At 38.4% G+C, this 27,694-nt stretch overlaps 3 protein-coding genes across 10 annotated transcripts; 2 read left to right on the top strand and 1 right to left on the bottom strand.

Moving 5' to 3' along the window:
- The first annotated feature begins 193 nt into the window (after positions 1-193).
- Positions 194-5,035, top strand: LOC103453588 (DNA-directed RNA polymerase I subunit rpa49-like). The gene is made up of 4 exons (XM_008393135.4): positions 194-1,693; positions 2,181-2,330; positions 3,968-4,282; positions 4,384-5,035. The coding sequence occupies exons 1-4, from the start codon at positions 1,268-1,270 to the stop codon at positions 4,807-4,809; spliced, it is 1,317 nt and encodes a 438-aa protein (XP_008391357.1). The 5' UTR covers positions 194-1,267; the 3' UTR covers positions 4,810-5,035.
- Positions 5,036-6,662: 1,627 nt separating this feature from the next.
- Positions 6,663-10,654, bottom strand: LOC103453589 (protein phosphatase 2C 50-like). 8 transcript variants are annotated; one of them, XM_070804931.1, is made up of 6 exons: positions 10,444-10,623; positions 10,175-10,286; positions 8,888-10,072; positions 8,188-8,547; positions 7,967-8,072; positions 6,663-7,322 (listed from the first exon to the last, which is right to left on the bottom strand). In XM_070804931.1, exons 3-6 carry the CDS (start codon positions 9,719-9,721, stop codon positions 6,988-6,990), a joined length of 1,635 nt encoding a protein of 544 aa, XP_070661032.1. In that variant the 5' UTR covers positions 9,722-10,072; positions 10,175-10,286; positions 10,444-10,623; the 3' UTR covers positions 6,663-6,987. The 8 variants fall into 8 exon arrangements, with proteins under 8 accessions (XP_070661032.1, XP_070661036.1, XP_070661037.1 ...); XM_070804935.1 differs by having other exon boundaries at positions 10,175-10,367; positions 10,444-10,611; XM_070804936.1 differs by having other exon boundaries at positions 10,175-10,338; positions 10,444-10,597.
- An 11,016-nt stretch (positions 10,655-21,670) lies between these two features.
- On the top strand, positions 21,671-26,127 carry LOC103453690 (U-box domain-containing protein 35-like). The gene is made up of 9 exons (XM_029108290.2): positions 21,671-22,023; positions 22,639-22,736; positions 23,064-23,185; positions 23,278-23,535; positions 23,666-23,939; positions 24,064-24,165; positions 24,256-24,684; positions 24,835-25,605; positions 25,747-26,127. The coding sequence occupies exons 1-9, from the start codon at positions 21,852-21,854 to the stop codon at positions 25,801-25,803; spliced, it is 2,283 nt and encodes a 760-aa protein (XP_028964123.2). The 5' UTR covers positions 21,671-21,851; the 3' UTR covers positions 25,804-26,127.
- Positions 26,128-27,694: the final 1,567 nt, after the last annotated feature.

The raw sequence follows: 27,694 nt of genomic DNA on the forward strand, positions 1-27,694 counted from the left end.
TAAACATTTCAATATCATATATTTAGTTATTATTTCATTTCAATTTCATACAACCATTAAAAAATCTGTTAAATTAGCCGTTAAATGATAACGTGGTAACAATGGTTCCATATTTGTGTTGACATAGCTGCTAACTTGTGTCATACATCTGTCTCAATTTCTATTAGTTTCTTCGTTATTTGCCTATTTGAACGTCACGAGCCCCCCAACGAGAGAGAAAGGTCAATGATGATGGAGAATGGGGTGTCTGCGACCCTGTAGGTGAGGAAGATATAGTTTTAGATTTTTTTATTTACTTAGTATTTCAATCCGCAAAGCCAGAAAATTAAACAAATTTCGGAATCCGTTGAAATTTTTGCTGGTGGGTGGGAATTTCAAATAGATGCAATATCAAATCTAGCAATAACCCATCAATGCACCAACCGGTCATCTGAAAATCAGATCTGACAAACCACCGCACTCCGCCATGATGAGCGAGGGTTGGTGTGAGATTTGACTAAACTCATGGCTTGCTCTCCTTTTTCTCTTAACGGATTTGTCCATTCTTTCATCCTATTTACCATTCGAGGGAGAAGACAAGTCTGTTGAGAGAAGGAGAAGGTTTAGCCGTGAATTTGGTGAAATCTTGTACCTACCTTGGCTTGCCATGGCGAATTGCGGTGGTTGGTCAAATCTGATTTTCAGATGGTCGGTTGGTACATCGCTGGGTTATTGCTGAATCTGAGATTGCATCAGTGTGAAGGCGTCCAACCATTAAGCGCTACATCATTTGGTTTGTAATTTTGTTTAAGGAGCATTTGTACTCACCATCTTAAACTTTGGTGTATGTTCATTATACATAGCTATCACGTGTCCTTTCACTTAATCTTAGTTATTTTTTTTTAAATTGAAAAAAGTAACATTTAATATAAAAATTAGCTAAAGTTGGGTAAAATAACATATGACAAATGATTAAATGCATTGTAAGCAAACACCATAGTTATGTTGGTAAGCAAAAATACTCTATATAATTTAAGTAGATGATTTTTCTAACATAATATGTTAATATATTAATTTACTCTAAAAAATTAAAAGCCCTACCAAAACCCTCACTTATAAACCCGTAAATCTGTCCAAACGACGACTTCCCACAGCACCCCCGGGCGCCCTCTTCTTTCTTCTCTGCTCCGTCTCAGAACAGTGTCCAAGTCTGCAATTGCCCTCAGCCACCCACCTCCAACCAGCAGCCACCTCCAAAGCTAACAGATCTCTCTCTCTCTCTGAACCGATGGAATCCGACGCAGAAGACACCAAGTCTCAATTGACCCAAAACCAAGACCCATCGACACCAAAGCACAAACACAAGAAGAGGAAGACGAAGAAAACCGCCGTCCCAACCATTCCAACATTCCAAGCCGCCGTCCAAGTTTTCCCGGAACACCCAGAAAAAACTCCACCTATAGTGGCCCATTTCTCATCTGGGTTCGACCCCACCAAGAACCCAGACCCTAATTCGACCAAAATCGGACTCTTTCGGAACGCCAACCGAGCCAAACGAGTGGAGCTTGTGGTGCACCCGGATGGGACCAGTGTCGATTTTGTTGGAACTAGCTATACTGGTGCGGCCACCAGTGACCAGTACTGCAATTATGCACTTGGTGTTCTAGATAAGGCCACCCAGACTTTGAAGATTACGCCCATTGTTTCTAACAAGGTAATTGTTTTGGGACCGTTCGTTTTTGTGGGGTTTATTTCCGGCGGCTACTCAATTTTAATAGTTTGTTTCGTCTTTGTTTTCGTTTCATTTGTTTGATTTGGGTGATGTATTGCTTTAAAAGCATTGGCACGAAGTTTACATTTGTATTGTGTTTGTTTCTCCGGTGTTGCTTTTGTTTTTGCTGTGGTTTGGATTTGGTGAAGTAAGTTGCTGACTTTATTATTGTTTTGAGTATAACATGCATACTTATTGGATTCTATACTGGATGCTCTTTTAAATTTCAACTGTGGTTATCAAAATTGAAAAGAGTTGATTTGAAATCTCGGGTATTGTTCATAATTGTTATATATGTTTATATGAATGTGTATAATCTCATATTTACGCTCTGGTCCAATGGAATAAGGTGAGCGCGTGTGCATATATTTATCATTGCTTCTGCTTTCCAAGGAATGCTGATAAGCTTACTTGGGATGTGAATTTTCAGATATTTAGATTAGAACCTAAAGTTAGAGGGTATAACTACTCTGATAAGGAACCTGCAAGTTCAGCAATGGGAGAACTTACTGCACAAGAGAAGGCAGAGAAGCAGATGCAGCTACATAATCTATATGGAACAAAGAAGTCTATTAGGGAGGTAAGACCCATTTCGTTATTCATTTGTTTATTTATTTTTGAGCTTATATGTAAGGCATCATCACTAACATTTTCTCCAGTCATATGTCTTGTCTGAGCGTGTCTGTTAAAATTTGAAGTTTATGCAGGTAAAAGGGAAGTGTGGGGTGTGGTGTGTGTGTGTTTGTGGATGTGTGGTTGAATCCTTGAATATAGTAAGAATACATTAGAACTTGTCCTTGAATCTTGTAAGAATACATTAGAATTTGTGCACATGTACATAACTAACATAGAAGTCGCTTAATGATTTCATTTCGGCTTTATTCTTCAAAAAATTTGTTTTCAAAAGTTAATGCATTTTGCATAACCAATCTGCTTGTTTTGAAAAAAAAACATATAGAACAACAACAAAAAAGCCTTGTCTCACTAAGTGGGGTCGGTTGTATGGATCCTAGAACGCCACTGTGCTTGGTTTTGTGCCAAGTCCTTAGCTCCAAGTACTCCATGTCTTTTCTTAAAATCTCTTTCCAAATCTTCCTAGGTCTTCTTCTATCCCTTTCCTTTTCCCTTGAACCTCTGTCTTACAATTGCATTTTCTAATTGGGGCATCTGTAGGTCTTAGTTTCACATTTCCAAACCATCTTAACCGATTTTCTATCATCTTATCTTCAATTGCGGCCACTCCTACTTTACCTCAAATCGTTGTTCTTAATCATGTTCTTTCTCGTGTGCTCACTCATCTAGCGAAGCATTCTCATCTTTGCTACACTTATTTTTTTGCATGTATTGATGCCTGACAGCCCAACATTCTGTGCCATAAAGCATTGATGGCCTGTTGCCTTCCTATAATGTTTTCCCGTGAGATTTAGTGGCGTACGATGGTCACACAACACACCCAATGCACTCTTCCACTCCATCCATCCAACTTGTATTCTATGGTTGAGATCTTCAAATCTATAAAAATCATGTGCACATCCTTTTCCATATCTCTATATCGTTCCATCGTTGCCTTTGTAGTCAAGCGCGCTGGCATGAACGAAGACCCATTTCTCTTGCCTGAGTTTCTGCTCAATTACTCTGTCCCAAAGCCTCATTGTATGACTCATTAACTCAATACCCCTATAAATCAATTAACATGAAATATTAAAATAACTACTGTTTGAGAAAACATATGTAATATTAGAATAACTAGGGTTTTTGCTGCATATGTATGAGCAATATTTTTATTTGTGTTAAGTTCCCACATTACCGAGTGTTTTCACTGCTTTGTGATTTTTTTATATTCAATAAGGGATAGCTTCCTTGTGATGTTAAAGGCCACCAGCGAGTATTGAGGTTTATACATAAAAGATCAAGGGTTGAAGAGGAATGAATAAGAATTCTATATAATGACTAGAAACAACCATTGGGTAGCTATAATTTTGGCGAGGGTGCCTCTCTCCTTCACTTAATTCATTCCCTTTATCAAAAGTAGAAAATGTTGATGCTTAAGTTCAGCAAAGGACATGGTAGAGGTAGTAGCTTGGGCTATGTATGGTTCGAGATACTTGCAAGTTGCAACTGAGAGTGTCTGGGAGTTTCCAACACTATATATCAAGTTGAATATAGTATCTTTTTCTAAAGCATAGCATGTTAATTGAATTTTCTATGATATTGCAGAGTAAGAAAATGCAGTCCTTGAAGCAAGCAGACGGTCCTGATTCTCTAAAGGATTTGGATGCCAAAATGAAACAGATTGTGGTAAACAAGGAGGCTCTTGAAAGCGCTGAAGCCCAAAGCTCTCGCCATATCCCACCATTCAATGAATCTGCCACCACTCCACAGGAGGCTTATCCTCTAGACAAGATCATCATCACAGGAGAGTGGGATGATGTCCAAGATATTTATAATAAACTGCAAGGCGGAAATGATGTTAAATGGGATGCTTACCCAAATTTTGTGCTCAATAGAATCCAGAAATTGAAGGATATTCGGGTAAGAATGCAAAAATTATGTTGTTCCTTCTTTTCTCACTTCATTTTCATGGTGAGAAAACAGAATAATAATCTTCCTTGACGCGTTTTCTATGCTTGTAGGTTGAGGAGGAGAAGTTTAAGCTTGCTTGCATATGCACATACATTACACATCTTATAAAGTTCAAAGATCAGTATACCATGGATGGTGTTTCCTCTGCGAAGGGCCACAGAATCCCAAGCAATCTACGCAATAAGTTCCTCAACATGTTTGATCCGGCAGCAGGTTCAAGAAGGCAAACACTATCAAGAGAGAAAACGAATCTCCTCATTAGTTATGTCTTGGTGCTCACTCTTCATGTGGACGAGTTCCAGACAGAGTTGACAGATATAGCGAAGGATCTGAGAATGGGTGAAGCAAATGTGAAGGACCATTACGAGAACTTGGGTTGCAAGTTAACTAAACAAAGGGGAAAACCAGTCGCGACCCTTCCTGTCCCTCTAAAATTTCCACAAGAGCAGCGGAGGCGGAAGAAGGGCAAGAGATGATTTTCTTCGTTGTATCTGTGTTCTTTTGTTTCTACTGCACACTTTGATTTCACTGTGCTTGTCTGGCTATAATTTTACAAAGTTTGGCCTTTTGTTTTTATGGCAAGACATTAATTATTGAATCCTATTGCAGTGTGCTCCTTTAGGCGTGATAGTTAAATGGAGCAATGGTCTTGAACTAAAATCTCAAATTATCAGAGTATTATCCAGAATTTTATTACTTGGAGCAATGGTCTTTTTGTTTCCATCCATTACAATGTGCATCAAGGGTCTTTTTGGTTCTGTCCATTTCTTGTCACTGTAAACCCTTTATTTTGTATCTAATTTCTGACGGTTGCACTCAAAAGGAAAAGACCATTACTCCATGTTGTGACAAATTCAAAAACTAATACCAGTGGTATTCAACTTAATACTACGGTCTAGTGGTATTTTTTTTTTCTTGCAAGTGAGATGTTTTAGGTTCGATTTTTGGCAAAGGTGAATTTGAACAACACCATTGCTAGCTCATTGTGAGGCTTAGCCCACTCCCCCACCTCTTTATTGGAGATAATATTATTTGTTCAAAAATAAAATAAAATAAAATTTAGAAACTATTAAACTTTTATTTCAAAGACCAAAGCTCCAATGACCAAATTCTAGGGACTAATGCATATTGTCTTTGATGTAACCAGGAGTCAAAGGATTGGATTGGCATAGACTTAGTAAGACAACTCATTCTATTGTGGATTCATAACTCATTCTGGTCAGTCCTGTTTGTCTCACTCAAGTCCATTTTAATTGATCACCGCTTATCTGAGGTAGCCCACCAAATGGAGCCTAAGTGACAAGGGAGAGTTAATAATTTAAAATTAAGATAGGTTCATGGAGGCAATCTATCTCTTACGAAGATCGATGGAAAAGATATAGAGATATGAAAAAAAGATTTGCACATGGTCTTTGTAAATTTGTAAAAACGCATGAAGGACAAGCCGAAAGCTTCCTCATAACTGTAGGGTTACATCAAGGCTCACTTTAAGTCCTTACCTGTTTGCATTGGTAATGGAAGAGTTAACATGACATATTTAAGATGATATTATTTGGTGTATGCTTTTCGCAGACAATATAGTGTTGATAGATGAAACTCAGGAAGGAGTAAATGCAAAACTTAACCTTTGGAGAGAAGTGTTGGAATCTAAAGGTCTTCGCCTAAGTCGGTCAAAGACAAAGTATATGGAATGCAAGTTTAGTGCGAACGAAGACACTCAAATGAGTTAGGGGTAAGAATTGGGGATTAGGAAGTACCAAAAAGTGACTGCTTCCGCTACCTAGGATCTATCTTGCAAAAGAACGGAGAGTTGGATGGAAACTTCAATCATAGAATACAAGCTGAATGGATGAAGTGGAAGAATGCATCGAGTGTGTTATGTGACCATTGTATGCCACTAAAGCTCAAGGAAAATTTTTATGGGACGGCAACAAGGACAACAATACTTTATGGCATGGAGTGTTGGACGGTGAAATATCAACACGTACATAAAATGAATGTAGCAGAGATGAGAATGCTTTGTTGGATGTATGGGCCCACGAGAAAGGATAAGATTGGGAATTAGGATATCCGAAGTAAAGCTGGAGTAGCTGAAATTGAAGAAAAGATGAGAGAAAATCGATTACGGTGGTCTAGACTTGTGAAACAAAAGCCTACTATCGCTCCAATCAGAAGATGCGATTACGGGACAGAGGTTCAAGGTCGAAGGGGTAGAGGAAGGCTTTGAAGGAGACTCTAAGAAAAGACTTGAGAGTTCTTGGATCTAACAGAAGACATGACACAAAACCGAGTGCAATAACGTTCTAAAATTCATACAACCGATCCCACGTAGTGGAAAAAAGCTTTGTTGTTGTTGTTGTATAGGTCCATAATTTTTTATAACAAAAAAAGATAGGTCCAAAATTGGATTACCCTAAAAGAAAGGGCAGAGGCCACAGAACAGAAAGAAATCCGAAAACGTGCGCAAAATACAAACGAGTTACGAGTGGCTCTCCATCTAAAGCCGAAGTAAACTCATTTTCATACAAATTTTTATGCTTGTACACACATTGAGCCGACGAGAAAATGAACGAACCACGCTCTTCAATTATTCTTCAGATAGTAAGGAGATAGCCAAAACCATCCGATGCGGGTGAATAGTTCCCCTCCGAATTTTAGGATTTGCTCTTGAACTTCCTTTGAGCTTTCAAGTCCACCACAACCACAGAGATGTTGTCCTTGCTTCCCTTCTGGAGGGCAAGGGTTGCAAGGTAGGCAGCAGCTTCCCCAGCCGCAGGATCAACTCCCGTTCCCCTTTCCGCAAGAGGTGTAGCCCCGTTCTTTTTGTGCCATAGCAGAATGCGTTTTCGAGCCACATCACAAGCTTCCTCATTCGTCATAACATCCCATAGACCATCACTAGCTAAAATAAGGCATTCGTCATCTCTAGCTCGAGGGACAACCATGACTTCTGGTTCTGGAATTATCCACGGTTTCAAATATCTATCCCCTGTAGATTTATAAGAGTAAAACAATGTTAAGCTCCTTATTGAGTTTAACATATAGATGGGAAATGCTAATAAAAAACTGTAATCCATTTGTTCTGACAAGACTAGACAAGCAACTGAATGTTCATACATACTGCGAACACTCATGGTAAATCGTTACATTATTTTAAGGGGGTGTGCTATCCACACACCCCTTTTTACTTTTCTCACACCCTTGTTAATTTCTGTCCGTTGATCTTCTTCAATTCATCCGATCCGACGGTCGAAAACCAAAAAGGTGTGGGAGAAGTAAAAAGGGGTGTGTGGATATCACACCCCTATTTTAAGAGTCACTTGTTTCCAAGGATGGGGGCGCAAGGAAAAAGTGGTCAAACTGCTTTGTCATGGTCTCATGGCCAAACACCTGAACTGCTTGCTAAATGCGCATTAAAAGCTCTTGAGCTAGTGGGAGGAAATGATCATAGTTAGTCGTATGGGCGGGTTGCCCCTCACTGATGCTTTCTGTTAGCAGACAACTAACACAAGCCTACTTAACAAATCTCATAAGTAATTAAAAGAGTGGAAACGTGAAAGAACTTTGTATTTTATCTTTTCGAGTGGACAAATATGAGAAAAGTCAACAGAATCAGGGTAAGTATAGATGTACCAATGGACCTTGACATTGCAAGAACTCCAAAAACACGGTGCCCATTCCATTGTATTACCTTGCCGCCAGATGCCTCAATCCTTTCATATTCGTCTTCTCTGTTTGGCTGGGAACGATAATGAAAATGAAAATGTAAATAAATGATAGGAGATTGGTTTCTACAAAGAGAGAAAGTTTCAGTACTAAACATGTAATTGTGTACACCATAAACACATGCTTACTTTATGATCGACTGATAATGGTATTGCTTGTTTGCCACGACATAGAACTGCTCTTGAATCACCACAATTTGCAACTATAATATGGGATGACGAAACTAATGCAACCACAGCTGTAGACCCAACAGTTTCTGGGGCAATAGGCTCAAAACTAACTTCAGAGGCATCTGTGTTGCTTTCAATGATGCCTCTGCTTACTTTTCCTCCAATCTCATCATCAACCCTTTGAAAACAATTAGTGAATGCTTTCTCCCAATGCAACTGCTGAGTTTCTCCCGTAATCCCATCACCAGAGTCATCCTTAATGACTCCAAGCTCTTCGGCCAAAGCCAAATGGAGCCGCTCACTACAAAAGTTAGCAACCTGCACGAGGAGACAGAACTCAAATCATTTTCCACCGAGGAAACAAGCCATATGTTTGTACTCTGTTGCAGATATGCAAGAAAACATTCATGAACTAATCTGAATACTGGAAAAAGATCAAACAAATTGACGTAAAGAATCATGTGTTGCCACCACAATGCTATTTAATTTAGCTTACAGTTACAGTTTGTTAATTACCAATATTTCAGCACAATAACAATGTGAAATTGTTCAATGGTACAATATAAAATCAGAATAAAATATTTCCTAAAACAGTACGTTGCATCAGAATAAACCTTAACTTGAATGAATTAAATAAATATACAGAGAAGGCATGTACCTGAGGGCCGCCGTGGCCATCGTAAATGCCAAAAAAGTGACTGGTTAGGTGGGTCAAACTTTGGCTCATTCCATTATACACTTGATTACTGGCTAGCATTTTGATTGGAATATTGATACACCGAGGAACAGCAGCAAATGCATCTTCCATTTCTGGTCGTCTTCCACAAATTGATACAGAACCCCAGAGGGGAATACAGTTTAGCTCAAAAACACTCCGGTTGCCTGCTTTACTGACAATCTTCTCACCATTTGCGTGGATAAGTACCGTAGAGGTTGATAATTCAGATTTATCTGATAACTCAGAAGCGGGGCTTACTGCTGCAACAAATCCAGAAGCCATTTTACCAACAGCCGATTCTACCAAGACAATAGCTTTTGCAACAATCTTCCCTTCACTAATTTTTCCAATCTCCATATCATCTGGCAAGCTTATCGCAGACCCCATCTCTAACTTCAGCACTTCCTCACTAACAATTCCGTTAGTATCAAATCTAGAGGCTAAGATTTGCTCTTCCTCACTTTCTTGAACCATGACATTATTAGCAACAGAAGTGTTTCCACCATCATCGTCTCGTGATGGCACGGGAACCACACTAACTTTGCTTTCAATATCATCGGAACTTCCTTTACTGCAAGCGACTGACTCTAAAGGAATCACCTTGGAGGAATCTGAAGACAAGTTTCCCAAGTCTGTTACAAGCTTTAGCCATGTGAACTCCACATTGGCTCCAATTCCGGCACTATCACATATAGCATTACCTAAACTAAGAGTCACTGCAACTGCTGGAGACATGTCTTCCATCAATCTCCTTATCTTTGTAACATTTGACATTTGCCTTCAATCAACCGGGGAAAATTTCTAGCAACGAACCGGAGGTAAGTTCTTAATTCGGTCAATATCCCCACTTCCGCAAATTATACAAATGATCCACCCACCAATTCTCTCAAATGAGCAGAATACAATGGGGTAATCAGATCTCGTGGAAACAATGGATCTATAACCTCCAAGTGACTAAAACTTTATGATTTAACCAGTGAATCGAGTTTCTTATATAGGGTTCTTAGCTCACCAAACTCTTCCTTCTGGCAGAAAATCAGCCACATAAAACCAAAACCCTATCCTCACCGCCAACCTTTAGATATACACATAAGCAAATGAAAACAACTGCAATCTCACCTTTTTCTATAAATCCAACAAGAGAAAGCAAAAGGGTTCATGAGAGACAACCTAGGAAAAAGAAAACTAACCCTACAAGATCACAAGAAAACCAGACAAAGGTGAAACCTTTTTTTACACGTAACTTGGGCATTCCTGGATCTCAGACAGCTCAGCCTTATCTAAAAATTTTGAGGTTGTCTGCTTTACATTTCTTCTTCTCCTCCTCCTCCTCCTCCTTCTTCCAGGACACACAGGCAACCCCAAATCATCAAGAACCATCACAACAGATTCTACAGAGACATAACATTATCTGGGTTTGCTAATAATACATGATCTTAATCAGTTCCTAACCAAAATTAACAAAAAATGGAAGAAAAAAATTACTGGGTTCTTACCAGCTGAAGCTGATGAGACTTCAAATAATTCAGAGAAAGATGGTCAGCGAGTGAGGATTGAAGAACCCTGTTCTCTCCCTCAGCTAAATTTGTTCTTTCTCTCTGGTTCTTGGGGCATCGGGGGGCTGACTCAGAGAGAGAGAGAGACACACACACACACAAAGGAGGGGAGAGATTCTCGTGTTGTTGTGGAAAATGCTTTTTGCTTTTTACCAACGCACTCCAAATGGTGACACGTATAATGTTACATCACACAGGGAAGTCCCTGGGCGACAGAAAATGCCGACAGGTGAGGACACTGCTGACGCGATGACGAGAGATTTTTTGATCTGACCGTTATACAAGGTGTTACATCACGTGTTCTTATAGAAATTATGGGTTATGAGTGTTAAAATATTAATAACTTAAAAATTAAAATTTTCCACTACTTGCATAAAAACACGTAGTGTACCATCTGTATTCCTGCTACAATTAAAAATTTCTTTGCAATGACAACTACCCACATTGGACTTTTCGTACTGTACTTCGGTGAACGACACGTGTCCGTGGACATGAAAACGACAGTTTGATTAGGGGAATTCAGATCCTAATCTGAATCCAACGGATTGAAATGTCGGACTGTTCATAAGAGGGAGAGAGGTATCCGAATTTGAGCCAATGGTAACAATAGGGGCACGTTTACTAATCCGTAATCAAATTGAGGAGAATTGAATTGAGGAGGAATTTGATTGAGGAAGAATTGAAATGAGGTGGAATCAGAATCAGATTCCTGTTGTAGTTGTTTACTAAAACTGTCTGGAATCGAAGTAGAAATGACATTAAACTATATAAAATGTTTACTAATTCACATGAATCGGAATGAAAACTAATGCAATTACTAAAATGCCCCTATTTTAACCAATTTATTTTATATGTTAATTATTTTAAATAAAATTTTTATCGTTTTATTTTTATTTTGATTACTATACAGAATTTACAAATATGTATTCTTGCTGGTAAAGAAGCTCTAGACATATGTAGAAGAGTCTTTAATCACACAGAATTGTCCAAATTTGATCATTTTTTATTTGCTTCATCCTAAACCCTATTAAGATCAAATTTACTTCCTTTTCTCTCTCTCCCTGTTTCCCCCATTTTTCTCTGCAGCTGCTGGACCAGATCTCGTTGCGGCATCGTTCCACATTGCGTTCGTCGTTGCGGCACCGTTCCAATCGCGTTCGTCGTTGTTCCATATTCTGCTCTGCACACACAGAAGAGAGAGAGGAGAGAGAGAGTACACGACATTTTCTCGCGTCACTGTAGCTACGTGGGCTTTCTTCCCCTTCCAGTAAGTTGCTTCAGGTTCACTGCTTTTTCTTCTTCATCATCGTCGTCTTCCTCTTCTTCTTCTTCTTTTGTTGGGTGCTGTGGACGCAGAGGGGCTTGGTTTTCTGGAAACAGCATGAAGCTTTGATCGTATACATGGGTATTTTGGGTACAAAATTTTGATTCTTGATGGAGTGTTCTACCCGGAACTCAAATACTACCTCTACAGAGGTAATCCAATTCCGGGCAATTCTGGAGTTGAATTCCTAATATTGGGTGGTCCCCACAGAAATTTTGATTCCCTAATTGCTAGTAAACGTCGGAATGCATTGGGGAATGTCCAATTCCGTTTCTCTTGATTCCAATCCCGATAGGTAAACACGCCCTAGGATTTAAATGATTGTTTCAAATTTCTTGATTTGGCTCTGAACTGTTCAAATTTCTTGATATGGCTCTGAACTGTGAGATTCAGAAAGGATCTTCATTCAGATTATGGGGCCAATAATGTCTGTCTACCTCAAGTATTCATGTTAAGTTTGGTCGGAAGATTATTTCAAGCACCCGATATTCAAGTGACACTCTAAATATTTTAATATATAAAAATAACATTATTTTTCGTGTCTCTCTATTAGAAAAAAAAATGATAGCAACTTTCTCATTTAAACTTTGTTTTACTATTTTTTCAATTATTTTTTTAATTTAGAAATGTTTTTTAATGATCATTTTTTTTTGTATTTTTATATTTACATAAAAGAGGAACAACTGATGGCAAGTCATGGTCAGTGGCAAATCCCGAATTTTAAACTCCGGGAGTCCCATTAATAAAGGTCAAAAAAATTATAGACAAAAACAATATTGAAAAGTTAAATATAATACATTTCATTCAAAAATCATAGCAAAACAACATTACAAGCTATAAAATCCTAATTTAAGCGTCAACAACGAGGTTTCATAGTCTGAAAATGTTCCATGACAGCTTCATTAACAATACAAGAAAAAACATCTTTCTTCATGTAAACAACTAAGTTGTCTCTCAACCATTGATCTCCTATTTTGTTGTGAAGTTGACCCTTAATGATATTTATAGCGGAAAATGTCTTCTTCACTAAAGCAATTACAACCGGTAAAACCAAAGCCAACTGAACAAGCAAATATACATATGCAAATGTTTGATGTAACATTTTCTCCACCATTTTCTTAGCAAGATCTCTCAAGATTATTAAAATTAATGTCACACTCATTTTATCTTGAGCTCGAACTACCCGAACAAATAGATAGTGCTATTGGCTTTGGCTTGAAAATTTTCTCCATATTTCTTATTTCTAAACTACACATTTAATAAAAAAAAAAACACAAAACATATACCAATTAACCAATAAACAAAAATTTCATCTAAATTCCAATGATCAAATGAGTATACAAACATAAAACATATCAACAATCATATCAATAATAGACTAAAACATCTCCATCAATACCTATTATAATTTAATTGAGATTATATTAGAATACCGAAAAACTTACTTGAATTTTGAACAAATAGTGGTGGCCTGGAGATTTGAAACAAGTGGAGGTATGATGTTGGAGTAATAAAAATTATAATATGGGATTGGGTGAGATTTAGAATTTTAGGGTTTTGAAATCTGGGGAGTTGGGGATTAGAATTTGGGTGAATATGTTAAAGCTGGACATTGGGGGAAGCAGATGAGCGGGGAATGGTGGGACTGTGGGGACATATGTGGGCTAGAATTTGAAACAATGTGGACAAATGACAGTGTTTTGTCCATTGTTTAAATTTTTTTTTATAAAAAAAATTAAAACAATTGGCCAAAACATTATCGTTTTCGGCCAATAGTTAAAAAGGGTCCTATTTTCTTTCTTCTCCGCGTGCGGTTGTCTTCTTCGAGAAGAAGACATTGCTGCAACTTGCAACCTACATAGCACAAACCTCTTGTTCAAGTATGAGGGGTCCTCGAAAAATTTCTAGCAGCTGTTTAAGGTTGCTGAGGGGTCCTGAGATCTCCCGGGTCTCTCTATAGATCTGCTACTAGTCACGGTTATCCACCTTTTTCGAGCTCGAAAAAGCTATAAGAAATGTTTTTTGATGATCCGAGTGGTCACTTTTTTAGGTTACAATTTAAACATAAAAAATACAAAAAAAAAAAAAAAAATCCATACATAATCTGTTAATGGTTCGATTAATGTTATCCTAATTTTAATTTTGAACTGAATAATATGGTTCGTCTATTTATCAGATAATCAAAGATCGATTAATGACTAAACAATTTTGGATTGATGAGGCAATTTTGGATTTAGTCATCCTTAATGACTTTTTTTTTTAAATTTTAAATAGATGGTTTAGATCATTGTGCAAATTGTAAAATGAGAAGGATAAATAAAAAAGTTAAGGATGAACGTCCAAACAAAATAGGTTGTTAGCATTTCCATTAGAAAAAATGCAAAATCGAAAATATGCTATCGAGATTTGAGATATGAATTTGTTAAACCCCAAAAATTATTATTGAAAAAGACAAATGTTTGGAAAAATATTTTGTGTTTATTTATCGAAAAGGTTTTCATATGAAGGCAGTGGGCGTCATTACGAGTCATTACAACTTGTAGAATGTTTTAGATTATTTTTCAAAACTCGAAGAATTTGTAGGTTAATTTTCATGCGGAGTGACAGCTAAGGTGGGGTTGACTTGCCACGTGACAACAGGTGGGATAACCAACGAGTAGGTGTTAAGAGCACTTCCACCGTGTGCTCCAGCCCGAGGGACAGTCACAGTAACAAGGCCAAAGAGCTCAAGTGATGAAGCCCAGCGTGTGCTGGTGAGTGAGCCCGAGCAGGCCCGAGGGAGAGGCTGGTGGAGAGTTGCCAGCCCGAGAACTCGAAATGGGTTTGATGCAAGGCTGACGTCGCCCTGACGTCAGCCACGTTTTTCTTCTGTTTTGCTTCAGCCGTTGGGGCCCGTGTGCGCATGCCTTCGTCAGTGACCGTTGAAGGCCACATGGCGCCTCAGCGTCTGTTGGATCTCAACGGTTATTTGTTTTATACCGTTGGAAATCCAACGGTAATAATAATTTTAAAACCTTATTTAACTTCAACCGTTGGATTTGAGGTCAACAGTCCACGTTATTCACCTTTATAAAAAAAATAGTTTAAAAATCAGAAATCTTACTGTTGTGCCACGTGACACAATCTGGAGTGTTGGAATTCAAATTTTTTTTAATCCAACGACAGAGATTAATTACGTGAATAATTTTTTTTTAAATGTCAAAAATTAATAAAAATCCTTAAAAAAATTGATTTTACTTTTCTATAAATACGTTCTCATTATCTTCTACCTTACATCACAATTTCATATTTTCTCAACTACTTTCAACCACATTCCTATCTTTCTCTCAAAGTTTCAATTCAATTTTTTTCCAACAAAATGACTACTGATGCAGGTACAAATTGGACACTTATTAAAGATGTTGCGTTGTGTACTAGCTGGGTTGAAGTTACTCATGATCCTCTTACGGGTAATGAGATGCAGTTGCGAGAAATGTGGAGTCTTTTTCATACCAATTTTCTCAAGAAAATTGTTGGGAAAAGAAACAAAGAATCGATGTTCAGTCGTTGGAAATTACTTAGCCAATCGTTTATTACATGGAGAGACGCCTTGGCACAAGCTAGTAGTAATCTTCGAATTGGTTAAGTGATGATGAATATAGTACTTTTTGTAATCGGAGCCCATAATTTTCCAATAACTTTGGGTTGTAATTTATTATTTATTGAATATAGTACTTTATGTTGTTTTTATTGTAGACATAATTTACTGAACACTTATGGAGGCCAGAGAGGGAAAGTGCGGCATAGAGAGAAGAAGAGAGAGATGTATAATTGTGGGTGTATGTTATTCCACCTCATTGTGCCTTTATTTATAGTAGTAGGAAAAGTTAATACCTTACCCTTTATGATTACAACATTTAATAGGTAATCTACTCCTAATAGGAATATAAGATACATTCCCATATCTACTAGGATTTACACAATTATATTCCTAATCTAATAGGACTGCAACAGTTTCCAGTTTATTGAATTTAGTACCTTATTTAAAGTGAGAGTAAAATTATTTAATTTGCTATTTTATTTATACTAAGAGAATCTATATTTAAATGACATAAACACACCAAATAAAATTACATAAACATACCAAATAATAAAAAACTCAGTATTCGGAGGTACTCTGCGGTGTTGATAGATTTGATTGCTCTGCAGAACCTCATCAGGGACTCAAGAATGGTTGATTTCCCCTTCCTCGCTATGTCATCCACTTGGTCTGCAGATACTCCATATGCAAGCATCTGTAAGACAGCATTACTTTTTTGTTCAGGAAAGAGACCCATAGCGCCAAAAACATCCTTATTTTGCACAAAGTATGAATCATGGTTGCAAACATCAATCATGATTTTGTTGAACAAATGTTGTTCCATTCTAAAACGACGTCTAAAGTACGTATCAGGGAATGCACTATTACGAACAAAATAATCGTCCAAGAGTTTCATACCTCGTTGTTGCATGCTTCTATCAAGGTTTCCGGAATGACTGGGCCTACAGATCCGACCCACAACTTGGATGACTCGACGGGAATGTGAGACTACCAATTCTTGCTTCGTCATCTCTCATTCTACGCTCCTCATTATCTTCCCTCGCATTTTGGGCCACCTGAAGATTGAACATTTCTTCTGATTGGTTAAACAATTATTTCTCTTGCTGATTGATTTCCCACATCATCCTTGAAGAATAAGACATTGTAAGAAGGAAGTAAAAACTATGAATAATGATACATATTTTGATTTTGGTGAAGAAGGAAGCATAAACTATGAATAATGATAGAGATCTTCAGAAAATTGGTGTGAGATTTCTGAGGATGGATGGTGGATTATATGGAGGATTCAGAAAGGATTAGGTTGTAGATAATGCCACATGGCATGCCGTCATTCGTTAAAATTTTGATCGAAATCTATCCTCAAAGATTGTAAACAGATTGTGACACGTAGCGCGATATGATTGGTTAAAAATCTTATCGGAAATCTATCCTCAACGATTCTGAAAAAGGTAACGACATGTGGCACGATGATATTGGATAAAATCTTATCAAAATCCATCACCAATAATTGTCTTTTCGGATAATGACACGTGGCGCAATGAAAACAATTAAAAATCTTATCCGAAATTACAAAATTAAATTATTTTGTATTATTTTATAAATAAATAAAATACTAATATTTTATTACCTATTGCCAGAGCTATTCAGTGTAGGGGTGGAGATGCAAAAGGTAGTTGTTATTCATTAAGGGTAGTTATTGTTCACTGGTTGGATTAAATAGTGAATAGTCTGAAGGAACCTTTCCCACGGTGGAACTGCTCTAATAGTACTGCCATTCTACCATGTCAACACATGCAGAAGTATAAATGGAATCAAAGAAAAGGAGAAGGAGAGAAATTAGAATTTTCTTATTGCTTGACACATGGCAAGCTGCCATTGGACCTTAAATCAAAGGGAATTGAAATGGGGAGACGACATGGAGATAGGATCCTGGCTAGATCCTCTTTGTAAGGATTCAGAGATCCTTTAATTCTGTCTATACATCGTACGGTTAGTTTTCGTCAGATACTGTTTGAACATTAAAGGACATTTGTATGGAAGATGTGAGTTGTACCACTTATGAATTTTGTATCTTGGCTTGAAAGTTGGATTTAATTTTCAGGAAAAACAAGTCTGTTGCCGTTGCTTTATACCAGTGACCTAAATGAAAAAAATATATAGTTTCTGCTCATGGGTCATTTTGTAATTATCAGAAAGTTAATGGACCAAAGTGTAAATATGCAAAAGTTCAGGGGTATTTTGTAAACTCGGAAACTGTTTAGGACAAGAGTATAGGTACCAATTAGTGGACACCAAATTTGGATTACGAGAAAAGTATTGGACCCTAATTATAATAAGGAATATAACCGAGTTACTATATGAGGATTATTTAGTAACCGTTTGTATTGTTATTGAACTAGGAACTCTAGTCACGCAACAAAAGGACATTGACAGACTTTGACGGTGACGTGGTGAATGTAGGGATGGCAACGAGACGGATTGGATTCAGATGTGTCATCTCCATAACTGAATTCGTTTGTTTTTTTCGTACCCGAAATCGTAAAAAATCCAAACGAATATTCCTTGTAACCGAACCCGTCGGGTAACGGTTTTCCCTTATGAATATATAATATTTCTTCTTATGAAAAATTAAGCAAGTGCTAACATGCTAAAATTTAACTGATTAAACAGTGAGAGGGACGAGGAGAGAGAGTGAGAGGTTGTAGAGATTGGTGGGGGTCTGGAGGGTGTGGTTTGAGGGCTCGCCAGAGACGGTGGGATGGTGTGGGTGGTGGTGCCGTGTGTGCGTAGCTCAGGAGAGGTGAGGAGAGGAGAGAGAGAGAGAGAGAGAGAGAGAGAGAGAGAGAGAGAGAGAGAGAGAGAGAGAGAGAGAGAGTTGCAGAGAAGTGAGGTGAGGGAGAGAGCACGAGAAGAAGAGAAAGGTGAGGGATGAGGGAGAAAAGATGGTGGTGTGGTCCTTGTTTTGCATGTGTGTACGGGTGTGTGTGTGGTGCTCGGTGAAGGGAGAAGCACAGAGCACAAAAATGGGAGGAACGTGGAGAGAGAGTGAGGTGTACATTCTGGAAGAACTCAAAGGCTTTGAAGTGTGCACTGCACACTCAAGACTTTTGTAGTCTTCAGTATTAAAGTTGCTGGAGAAAAAAAAATAGAGATTTCATTTTTTTTTATAAAAAAATATAAATAATAAATAATTATATTTTTTATTAAAGAATAAAAACGGGGCGGGTTCGGGTACGGGTTCGGAGCGGATACCCTTATAACCATAACCGAACTTGAAATCGAACAATTTACCCAACGGTTACCCATAATTGTAAAAGACCTGAAATTTGATACCCGAAACCGAACTGTTTGGGTTTGTGTTGACCCTAGAAACTACCAAGCTTACGTGGCGCGCAGGCCGAGTAATTTATAAGCTAACTACGTCCTTCGGTGAATGCGGGGCGTGCCAACTCGTCGGCCGAGCTCGGCCGAGGAGTAAATTTTGTTGATGTTGCGTTGGGTGCGCGGCTGACTTCTGCGTCTTGCGATTGTGGCCGAGAAAGGAACACGTCTCGACCTCTGGGGCTCTCGAACCTGAAGACAATGTTACTATTCTTACGAAGTTCACGAGTCGTCGTCGTCGGACTCAGTCACAGTGATGTTATTCGTCAGAGTAAACTCACGCCGAATCGACACCAGAGTGTAAGGGCACAAGTACTCGAAGCAAATATAAGTTTTAATGGTGAACGTGGTTCGGCCGTCCGAATGCCGAACTCTAAATCCTACTTGGGAATATCCAATCATAAAATAACTCGGCGAGCAAAGCGCCGAGCTCGATATACCGTAACACCTCACTTCGCCGAGAAGGCTAATGAGATGACCTCAATCAATAAGGATCCGGAAATCCTCCTCGACCAAGACCTGGATAGGTAATCAACCGTTCTCGCCGCAGTGCTGTTGATGCCAACGGAAGATACTGCGAGATCGACTGATTCTACGGTGACAGAGCTATCTATGCCGACTTAAGATATCACCGGTTGCTTCCACAGTGCTGTTGATGCCAACGGAAGATGTGTCAGCGAAAAAGAAAGAAAAAATCTCAAGTTGTTGAGAGTTTGCGCAGGGCAGTTTTGTATTGATTTGCAGGGGGCATTCTCTGACGCACAGCTTCCCTTATTTATAGCGCTGTATCTTGAATCCGAGTTAAAATCCTACTCGGACTAGGTCTTCCTCTTCGGATCAACACCACCTCGACCAGTCCTATCTTCACTAGGATTGTGAACCTAGTTCTTAACTGAGCCGGATTCACTTTTTGGGTTACTGATCCCGCCGAGACTCCTTATTGTACTAGGACTTGACTTGCGTTATGATCTACCCGACCTAGGCTTGGAAGCCCACGAGTTGAACGATCCATGGCCCTCTCGCCGCGCGGCCTCCCGGGCAGAGGATGATCCTTCCTTCGGCCCAAACTATTATTTTGGGCCCAAACAGTTTGTTACCTACAGGGATCGGGTTTGACGAATTAAATTGCCATCCCTAAGCTTTGGGGGAATCTTTATATATGTCTATTATTTGGCTTCATACACATGGTTATGTGGTATATGTTAATTGGTGCAATTGTATGACTATTTGATAACATGATTCAAATGCTTATGTGTTTGGCTTGTTTCTGGAAGAATATTAGTTGTTTGAAATGTCATTTGAATATTGTTTCATAATTATCATGAACGATAACTGTGAGTCTGTAACATGCATTGTGGACTCATTGGGAAAGTATCAGTGGAATTGAATAACTATGATCATTACATGATCATTTGTTGGAGTCCCAATTTGAGAAAGTATGAGATTTATGGAAATATGAAAATAAAAGTAGTTGAGTTCGCTCTCAGGGCACCAAGATCTATGTTCAGCCCAAAGTGCACGAAATAAAAGAGTGAAGCCCTTTCGGTTAGAGTCCGATAAAACAATCTATTTGGGTTTTGGATTTGGGACTGAGAGTTTAACAATATGACTAATGAAAAGAAATGGGATTATCTGTTAACTAGGTTAACATGATAGAATGAAGAGGAAACATTGCATTCACGCATAATCATTGCTTTCTCATTGCTAAATGCATTGTGGTTATTGCCCTACTGAGCTAGTAGCTCACCCCTTAGGAATTATTTGACTGGTGTTGAATTAGAAATTTGAAAAAGTAGTTGACTTTCATGGGGAGTATAGAGGATTTTTGGAATGTAAGCTAGAGTGTAACTGTATTGTTGTGTAACGTTCTGATGTAAATATAAGAGATGGTTAATTTTTTTTTATTATTTTCACTTTTATTCGCACACCGAGTGCAGGATTATTTATTCCACCGATCTCGGGTCCGGGACGTGACAGAATATGTAGTCAAAAGTGACAACTAAGATTGAAGCTAATTAGTTGCTAATTAGGGGTGGTTTGGAAGTGAGGTGCTTAAAAAAAAAGCATACATGAAAGAAGCTGTGAGGGTTTTAGGTGTTTGGTAAACTGAAAAAAATGGCTTATTTTGGAAGCTGTTGTGAGAATAAGCTGAAATCAAAGAAAAAAGCTGAAGCTGTTATTTGCAGCTTTGGAAAACTAGTTTTTTTTCAAAGCACACTGAGCTACAGTGCTCCTTTAGTGAAAAGACCCACTATCAGACTGCTTTTTTTTCCAAAAGCACTTTTACAAAAAAGTTTACTATACACTCTGCTGATTTTTTTCACAGCCGCTTATTCTTACAGCAGTTTTTTTTCAAAGCACAGCAATACCAAATCAGCCCTTAAGAACATCAAAGGGCCACAACATATGGTGCCTTGGTTCAAATGAAACAGATTCTGCTTAGGTTCTTCAGTTTTGAAATGTTATCGAAACACCTTTGGAATTAGAATTAGGGTAAAAACTACTTGAAAACAACCCACCCACAAGGCCACAACCTTTTCAATCGATATGGCGGTCAGGCCGCGAAGTTATCCTTGCACCTAAGGTCACGTATATGTTTGAGTTTTTACGGTGCGAATGTGATGCAAATGTGACGGTCATACTGTCACATTATTTATTATAGCGAACGATAGAGTGAATTGGTAACGTCATCCGAAAAATTACTCTAACAATGTCCAATCAAATTCAAATATTCAAAATTTCTAAAAAAATAAAGGAAACAAATTGACCAAACTCTAATTATTTTTACGAATTCAAATTTGCAGTCACTAGATTTCAGTTGTACCTATATATTCTAGAAGTGGTGACCTGTGAGAACGAACAACCTAGGCTGGCTACTGCAACTTCTAATTGATTGCTTGAATGCTAGAAAGACGGGCGGAAATTGTTTGAGTCTGTTAATCAAGGTTGGTTTTCCCATGTCATGTATTTAATCATCAAAATTTAGTACAACACATACAACCACACACCACTTTTTTCATTTTCTTTCTTCTCCGTGGTAGCGGGGGTGGTGCTCGGCTTTTGATGGCACTTTTCAGACAATCATCAGCGGCCGGGGACCCCGGCTCCACCGTGGTCGCCATTGACAGAGACAAGAACAGCCAATTGGCAGTCAAATGGGCAGTTGATAATCTTTTGAGCAATAGGACCTCTCATTGCATCCTCATTCACGTTCGAAACCGCAGCTTGCATCCTCGTAGGTATCCGTCTCTTCATCACCATCATCATAACCATAAACACTAATAATTATCACCACCATAATTAACAATTACTGATGTGATCACCATCAAGAACATTATATGATGATCAATTGGGATGTCAATCATGGTTGCATCCATATTTTTATGTTTTAATTTGACAAAAACGATATTCTATTTTAAACCTTTCTAATCTATGGGGAAGGGGATTCTGACTCTTGTGCAACGGGACTGTTACGCTGCTTTGGCCAACTAACCTAACATATATCTGCAGCAATTTTTTTTTTGGTTCAAATAGAAGATTATGTCTTCCGACCCTCGCAAAGTAAGAGTAAGACTGCGCAAAGTAAGAGTAAGACTGCGCACTATAATTGTTCCCCTTGACCCTTGTAAAACGGATAGTCTTGGTGGCTTGGGGTCGTCATTTTAGAAGATTATGTCTTAACCCCCTTAGCACAAATAATTAACCTTGTGTTAGAAATTTTTGTCATTGATTAATTTGTTGTTAACATGTATTTGCGGTATTAATAAATCATTATTTACCTTGTCATGTCATGGAATATGTAGCCTTCACATTGTGTATGCGTTTGAGATATGTGTTCTTGGTTTTGCAGAGGATGTTGGTTTAGTTTCCAAAGATGGTCGCCCGCCAACTGAAGACGAGCTGCAACAGTTCTTTCTTCCCTACCGAGGATTCTGCGCACGAAAAGGGGTTAGTGATTAATATCATTTGATTTCCATATGCTAAAAACCTCTAAAATCTAAATCACCTGAGTAATGTAGCTCACCAGGAACACTTAACCTGAATTTGTTCTTTAATTAGTCTTTACTCCTTATGCGTGCCTTGGTTTTTCAATTTCCCTCATGAGCCTAATACAGTGCCGTCGGTGTGCCCTAAATTCGTAAACTTGGTCTGTGCATATATGAATGGCTAAATAACTAAAACTTGCCAAATATTCACTTGGATTATTGGATATTATGTCGTAGATTAAGATCAGTTTACCTGGTCGTCAGTTATTGATGGCAATGAGTTTTTCAGATTGTAGCCAAGGAAGTGATCATCCACGACATCGATGTTCCAAGTGCGCTCATTGATTATATTGTCAACAACTCCATATGCAATATTGTTGTCGGCGCTTCCAGTCGCAATGCTATAACAAGGTGATCTCTCTCTCTCTCTTTGAGGCCTTTGTAGTTGAGATGTTATGTATTTTTCTTTTTAACAACTAGAGTGGTATTTGTCTTTCATGTAGAAAATTTAAGGATTCAGATGTGCCTACTTGCTTATTCAAATCTGTACCAGAAACCTGTGCGGTATATGTCATATCGAAAGGAAGAATTCAGACTTCAGGGTCGGCAAGCAGACCTCAAACACCGGGGAGTAATGCAGTTACACCGAGAAGTAGGGCAGTTACACCAAGAAGTAGCGCAGTTACTCCCAGGAAAAGTTCTCTACAGGCACAGCTTTTCAACCATACTCATGGCGTGTCGGACTTCGAAGATGTCATCAGGTATATAATCTCGATTTTGCAGCTGCATTCTTTTCTTGTTGGATAAGTAAAATAATTGGGTCTTTACTGTATAATGATCCTTGCTAAAAGTTATCAATGAAACAAGAAATAAGTTTTTCCTACATTGCAGAAAACATTTTAGTGACGGGAGCTCAAACAGTGCTAGCTCTGACAGAGTATCTTTAGATAAGAGCACCGAGTTTAAGCAGTTAATGCCACCAACGGCGTATAGGCCTGGCAGCACAACAAATTCACCAACACAGTCAGTTGCAAGCTTCACGTCAGAAACTTCATCTCATCGGAATTCTGCATCAGGTTGCAGTGATCTCTCAGGGCCATTTAGTTTCCAATCAAATGGTTCAGATAATGAAGGTTCTGGTAACTCTTCCAACTCGCAAACCCCAGTAAGTTCAACGTATAAAGAACAGATAAAAGTGAATACTGACAATTACTTGCATCAAAATCCATGTCCATTTCTATGGTTTGAACTTATATAGATAACTGAAGCTCATGTTGCATAAGTTACAGTCTGGCTTGGATGCCGAAATGAGGAGATTAAGGGTCGAACTGAAGCAAACCATGGACATGTATACTTCAGCTTGCAAAGAAGCTACTACAGCTAAACAGAATGTAAGACATTCAAAGATGGTTATATTTTCCAATGATCTGGAAAGCAGTTTATTCTACTTCAAACCCGAAATTTTGTATTTTTTTGTCCAGGCGTGGGAGATGCAAAAATGGAGGACGTCAGAAGAGCGCAAGTTGGAGGAAGCCAAGCTAGCGGAAGAGGCTGCGCTGGCAATGGCAGATATGGAAAGGCAGAAGAGCAAAGCTGCAACGGAAGCAGCACGGATGGCACAAAGGCTAGCAGATCTGGAAACACAGAAGAGAAAAATTGCAGAAAGGAAAGCCAAGCAGGAAGCTGAAGAGAGCAGGAGAGCTATAGATGCTTTGGTGAACAATCAAGTTCGGTACAGAAGATACACCATTGAAGAGATTGAAATTGCAACAGATTACTTTAACAATTCAAACAAGATTGGAGAAGGTGGATATGGACCAGTTTATAGAGCGATTCTTGATCACACTCCTGTTGCCATCAAGGTCTTGAGGCCGGACATATCACAGGGGCAGAGGCAATTCCAACAGGAGGTAAAACTATGTTCTTTGTTCAATTTTCTAACTTAAAGCATGAAAATAAGTTCATACTTTGATTTGAGTGAGTAGAAGATTGCGAAATGGAAAAACTCTCATGTATCATTTGTCCAAAACTTCATTTTCAATATCGATTTTTTAATGTAGGTTGAGGTTTTGAGCTGTATTAGGCATCCACACATGGTTATCCTAGTAGGCGCCTGCCCCGAGTATGGATGCCTTGTTTATGAGTACATGGAAAATGGAAGCTTAGAAGACCGCCTCTTCTGCAAGAACAATACTCCTCCAATCTCATGGGCAATTCGTTTCAAAATATCTGCTGAAATTGCCACTGCCCTCCTTTTCCTTCACCAAACAAAACCCGAGCCTCTGGTGCATCGTGACCTCAAGCCAGGAAACATTCTCGTAAACCGAAACTACGTAAGTAAGATTGCGGATGTAGGCTTGGCTAGGCTAGTTCCACCATCTATAGCTGATAGCGTCACTCAATACCGGATGACAGCAGCAGCTGGTACATTTTGTTACATTGATCCGGAGTATCAACAAACAGGAATGTTGGGTGTGAAATCGGACATATATTCTTTAGGAGTAATGCTATTGCAGATCATTACCGCAAGGCCTGCAATGGGTTTATCCCACCAAGTTGAGAAGGCTATCGAGAAAGGTACATTTGCTGAGATGCTTGATCCTGCAGTGACAAATTGGCCAGTTGAAGAGGCTTTATCATTTGCAAAACTAGCTTTGAAGTGTTGTGAGCTGAGGAAGAAAGATAGACCAGATCTCAGTACAGTCATCTTGCCTGAGCTGAACCGGCTGAGAGATCTCGGGATGAAGAATGAAGCGACTGAAGTTTCTTGTGGACATTATTCATACACGGGGTCACTTCCACCGATGGCGTCAACATCAACTCAGAGTCAGGTTAGTCATAGCTAGTTTTAGTTATTCAGCTTCTTATAGTGGCAATAATAAATTCAAAGCTTCCTTCAAATTAAGGATATTTAGATACATTTCTAAAATATAATAGACTTCTGTTGTAATTTTTATTATGTATAATATCAGGATGGAATGAGAGAAAATGCTAATGTCGAAATGGAAATTCAACGTAGATCAATGTAAAGAAGAGGTGGCTGCTGCTGCGGTTGGAGTCTATGACCAAAGTGTGGAGCTTCAAGAATAGTTTTCGAAAAGGCGGTTGTTCTTCATCATCATCAATGGGAAGACATGTCGGAAAGTTAAGCAAGAAGCAAGTGGAGGGTTGTTGGACGTTTGTAAGTAATTGCTCTTCTGTGACTCCTACTCCTTTGAGGAGGTCCAACTCATTTTCGCAGTGATAATTTTGGATTCTTCATTCTTCTTCATGCCCTTGTCGAAGACATTTCACACGATCACAGTTGTACGTGTTCATAAATTTAGCTTATATGCACAAGTGATTTTTACTTATTGTCGGATCCATTGGTCATATCTTGGGAAGTTGGTTTTTATAATGGAGAAAAAAAAAACTCGAAAGAAAAAGTTGTGTATGTAAACATAATTTGAAATTTGGAGATCATTGATCTATATGTAGAAAACGAGAAACGCAATACACAATACTGAAGCTCTTATGATAATTTGATTAGCCCAACCGACGTGAGAGGGTAGGACAAGGAAGGATTAGGATAGGTCCACGGTTCGATTCCTTCAACACAATCTGAAGAAAAAATTAATGCAGTTTTCGTGCATGGTATAAACCACCACAACAATAACGAGAACTGGAGCTGTGCTCCTCCACCGTCCTTCAAAAACTCGATCTTGATCTTATCGAGCGTGACTGCAGCATCTTGGATATTAATCCTTTTATTTTCTTCTGGGGATTCTGCACAACAAGCTAGAGCTTAACTCAAAATGGATGATAAAACAATTCCTCTTCGTCAAGAAATCATGATATTCTTTTGTCCCAAGTAAACTGCAATCCACAATATCGACAATTGCATCCGGAAATAATGAACTTGCAACCCATTACTTTGAATTCAATTCCCCAACAAAAATCTCATCAGTTGACTTCCTATTTGTGAATGCCTCCATCTGTACAATGCCGAAACTATACACATCCCATCTCGTCGAAACAATACCTTCCATTCTAAACTCCGCGAATTATACTTGTGAGTTTTGGCTATCACGACAAGGAAACTATAACTTTGCCTTTTTTCATAACTAAGGACAACATATATAATTTTTTTTTTTTTTTACACTAGCAAGAGTACATTACCTGGAGCCATATAATTAAGGCAATCTCTAACCGATGGCTGGCCATAGAGCTCATTTTAGTCCTCTTACCCTCCAAGATATTAATATTTTAATGAATAGTATAGAGCCATATTTGTCTCCGTCTCCAACTGAGAGCCAAAGGGCCATATGACTCGTTTTAGCCATGTCACAAAAAACCGTCTTTAACCGATGGTCAAAAGGCCAAACATAATTTATTATTTAAATTTAAAAACTACAACAACTTAAATTCAAAAACTACAACTTATATTTAAAAACTACAACTTAAATTTAAAAAGGCATTTTATATTAGCACCCCACAAAATGTTGAATGTACCCCACATTAAAATTTAATATTAATAACTTATTTACCCTACTATGCAATTACAATTTTGACCTTATTAGGCTTAAAAAAAATAAAAAATTTCTAAATACACCCAAAATCACTTTTAACGTATTATTTATCTACTTCAACTATCAAAACCCCTCACACCCTCCATTGTTGAATAAAACCCTAAGCACTGAAACTACAAACATGTTGATTAAGAAAAATTATTTTTGACCGGAACATGAAATCGGTGTTTCGAAAGCTTTACATGAGGTAAGACTTCATATTTTTCTTTGTTTTAGTGATTTCGACGACATCGATAATTATTTAATCTCACTCAATCTAATAATTCAAGAATTAGCACTTATGAATCTCATAATTCAAAAACCATGGCATGCGAACTGATTGCAGATTGAGTCAATGACATTCATAAGGTGC

This window comes from Malus domestica, chromosome 09, assembly GCF_042453785.1.
Source record: "Malus domestica chromosome 09, GDT2T_hap1".
Taxonomy (NCBI): domain Eukaryota; kingdom Viridiplantae; phylum Streptophyta; class Magnoliopsida; order Rosales; family Rosaceae; genus Malus; species Malus domestica.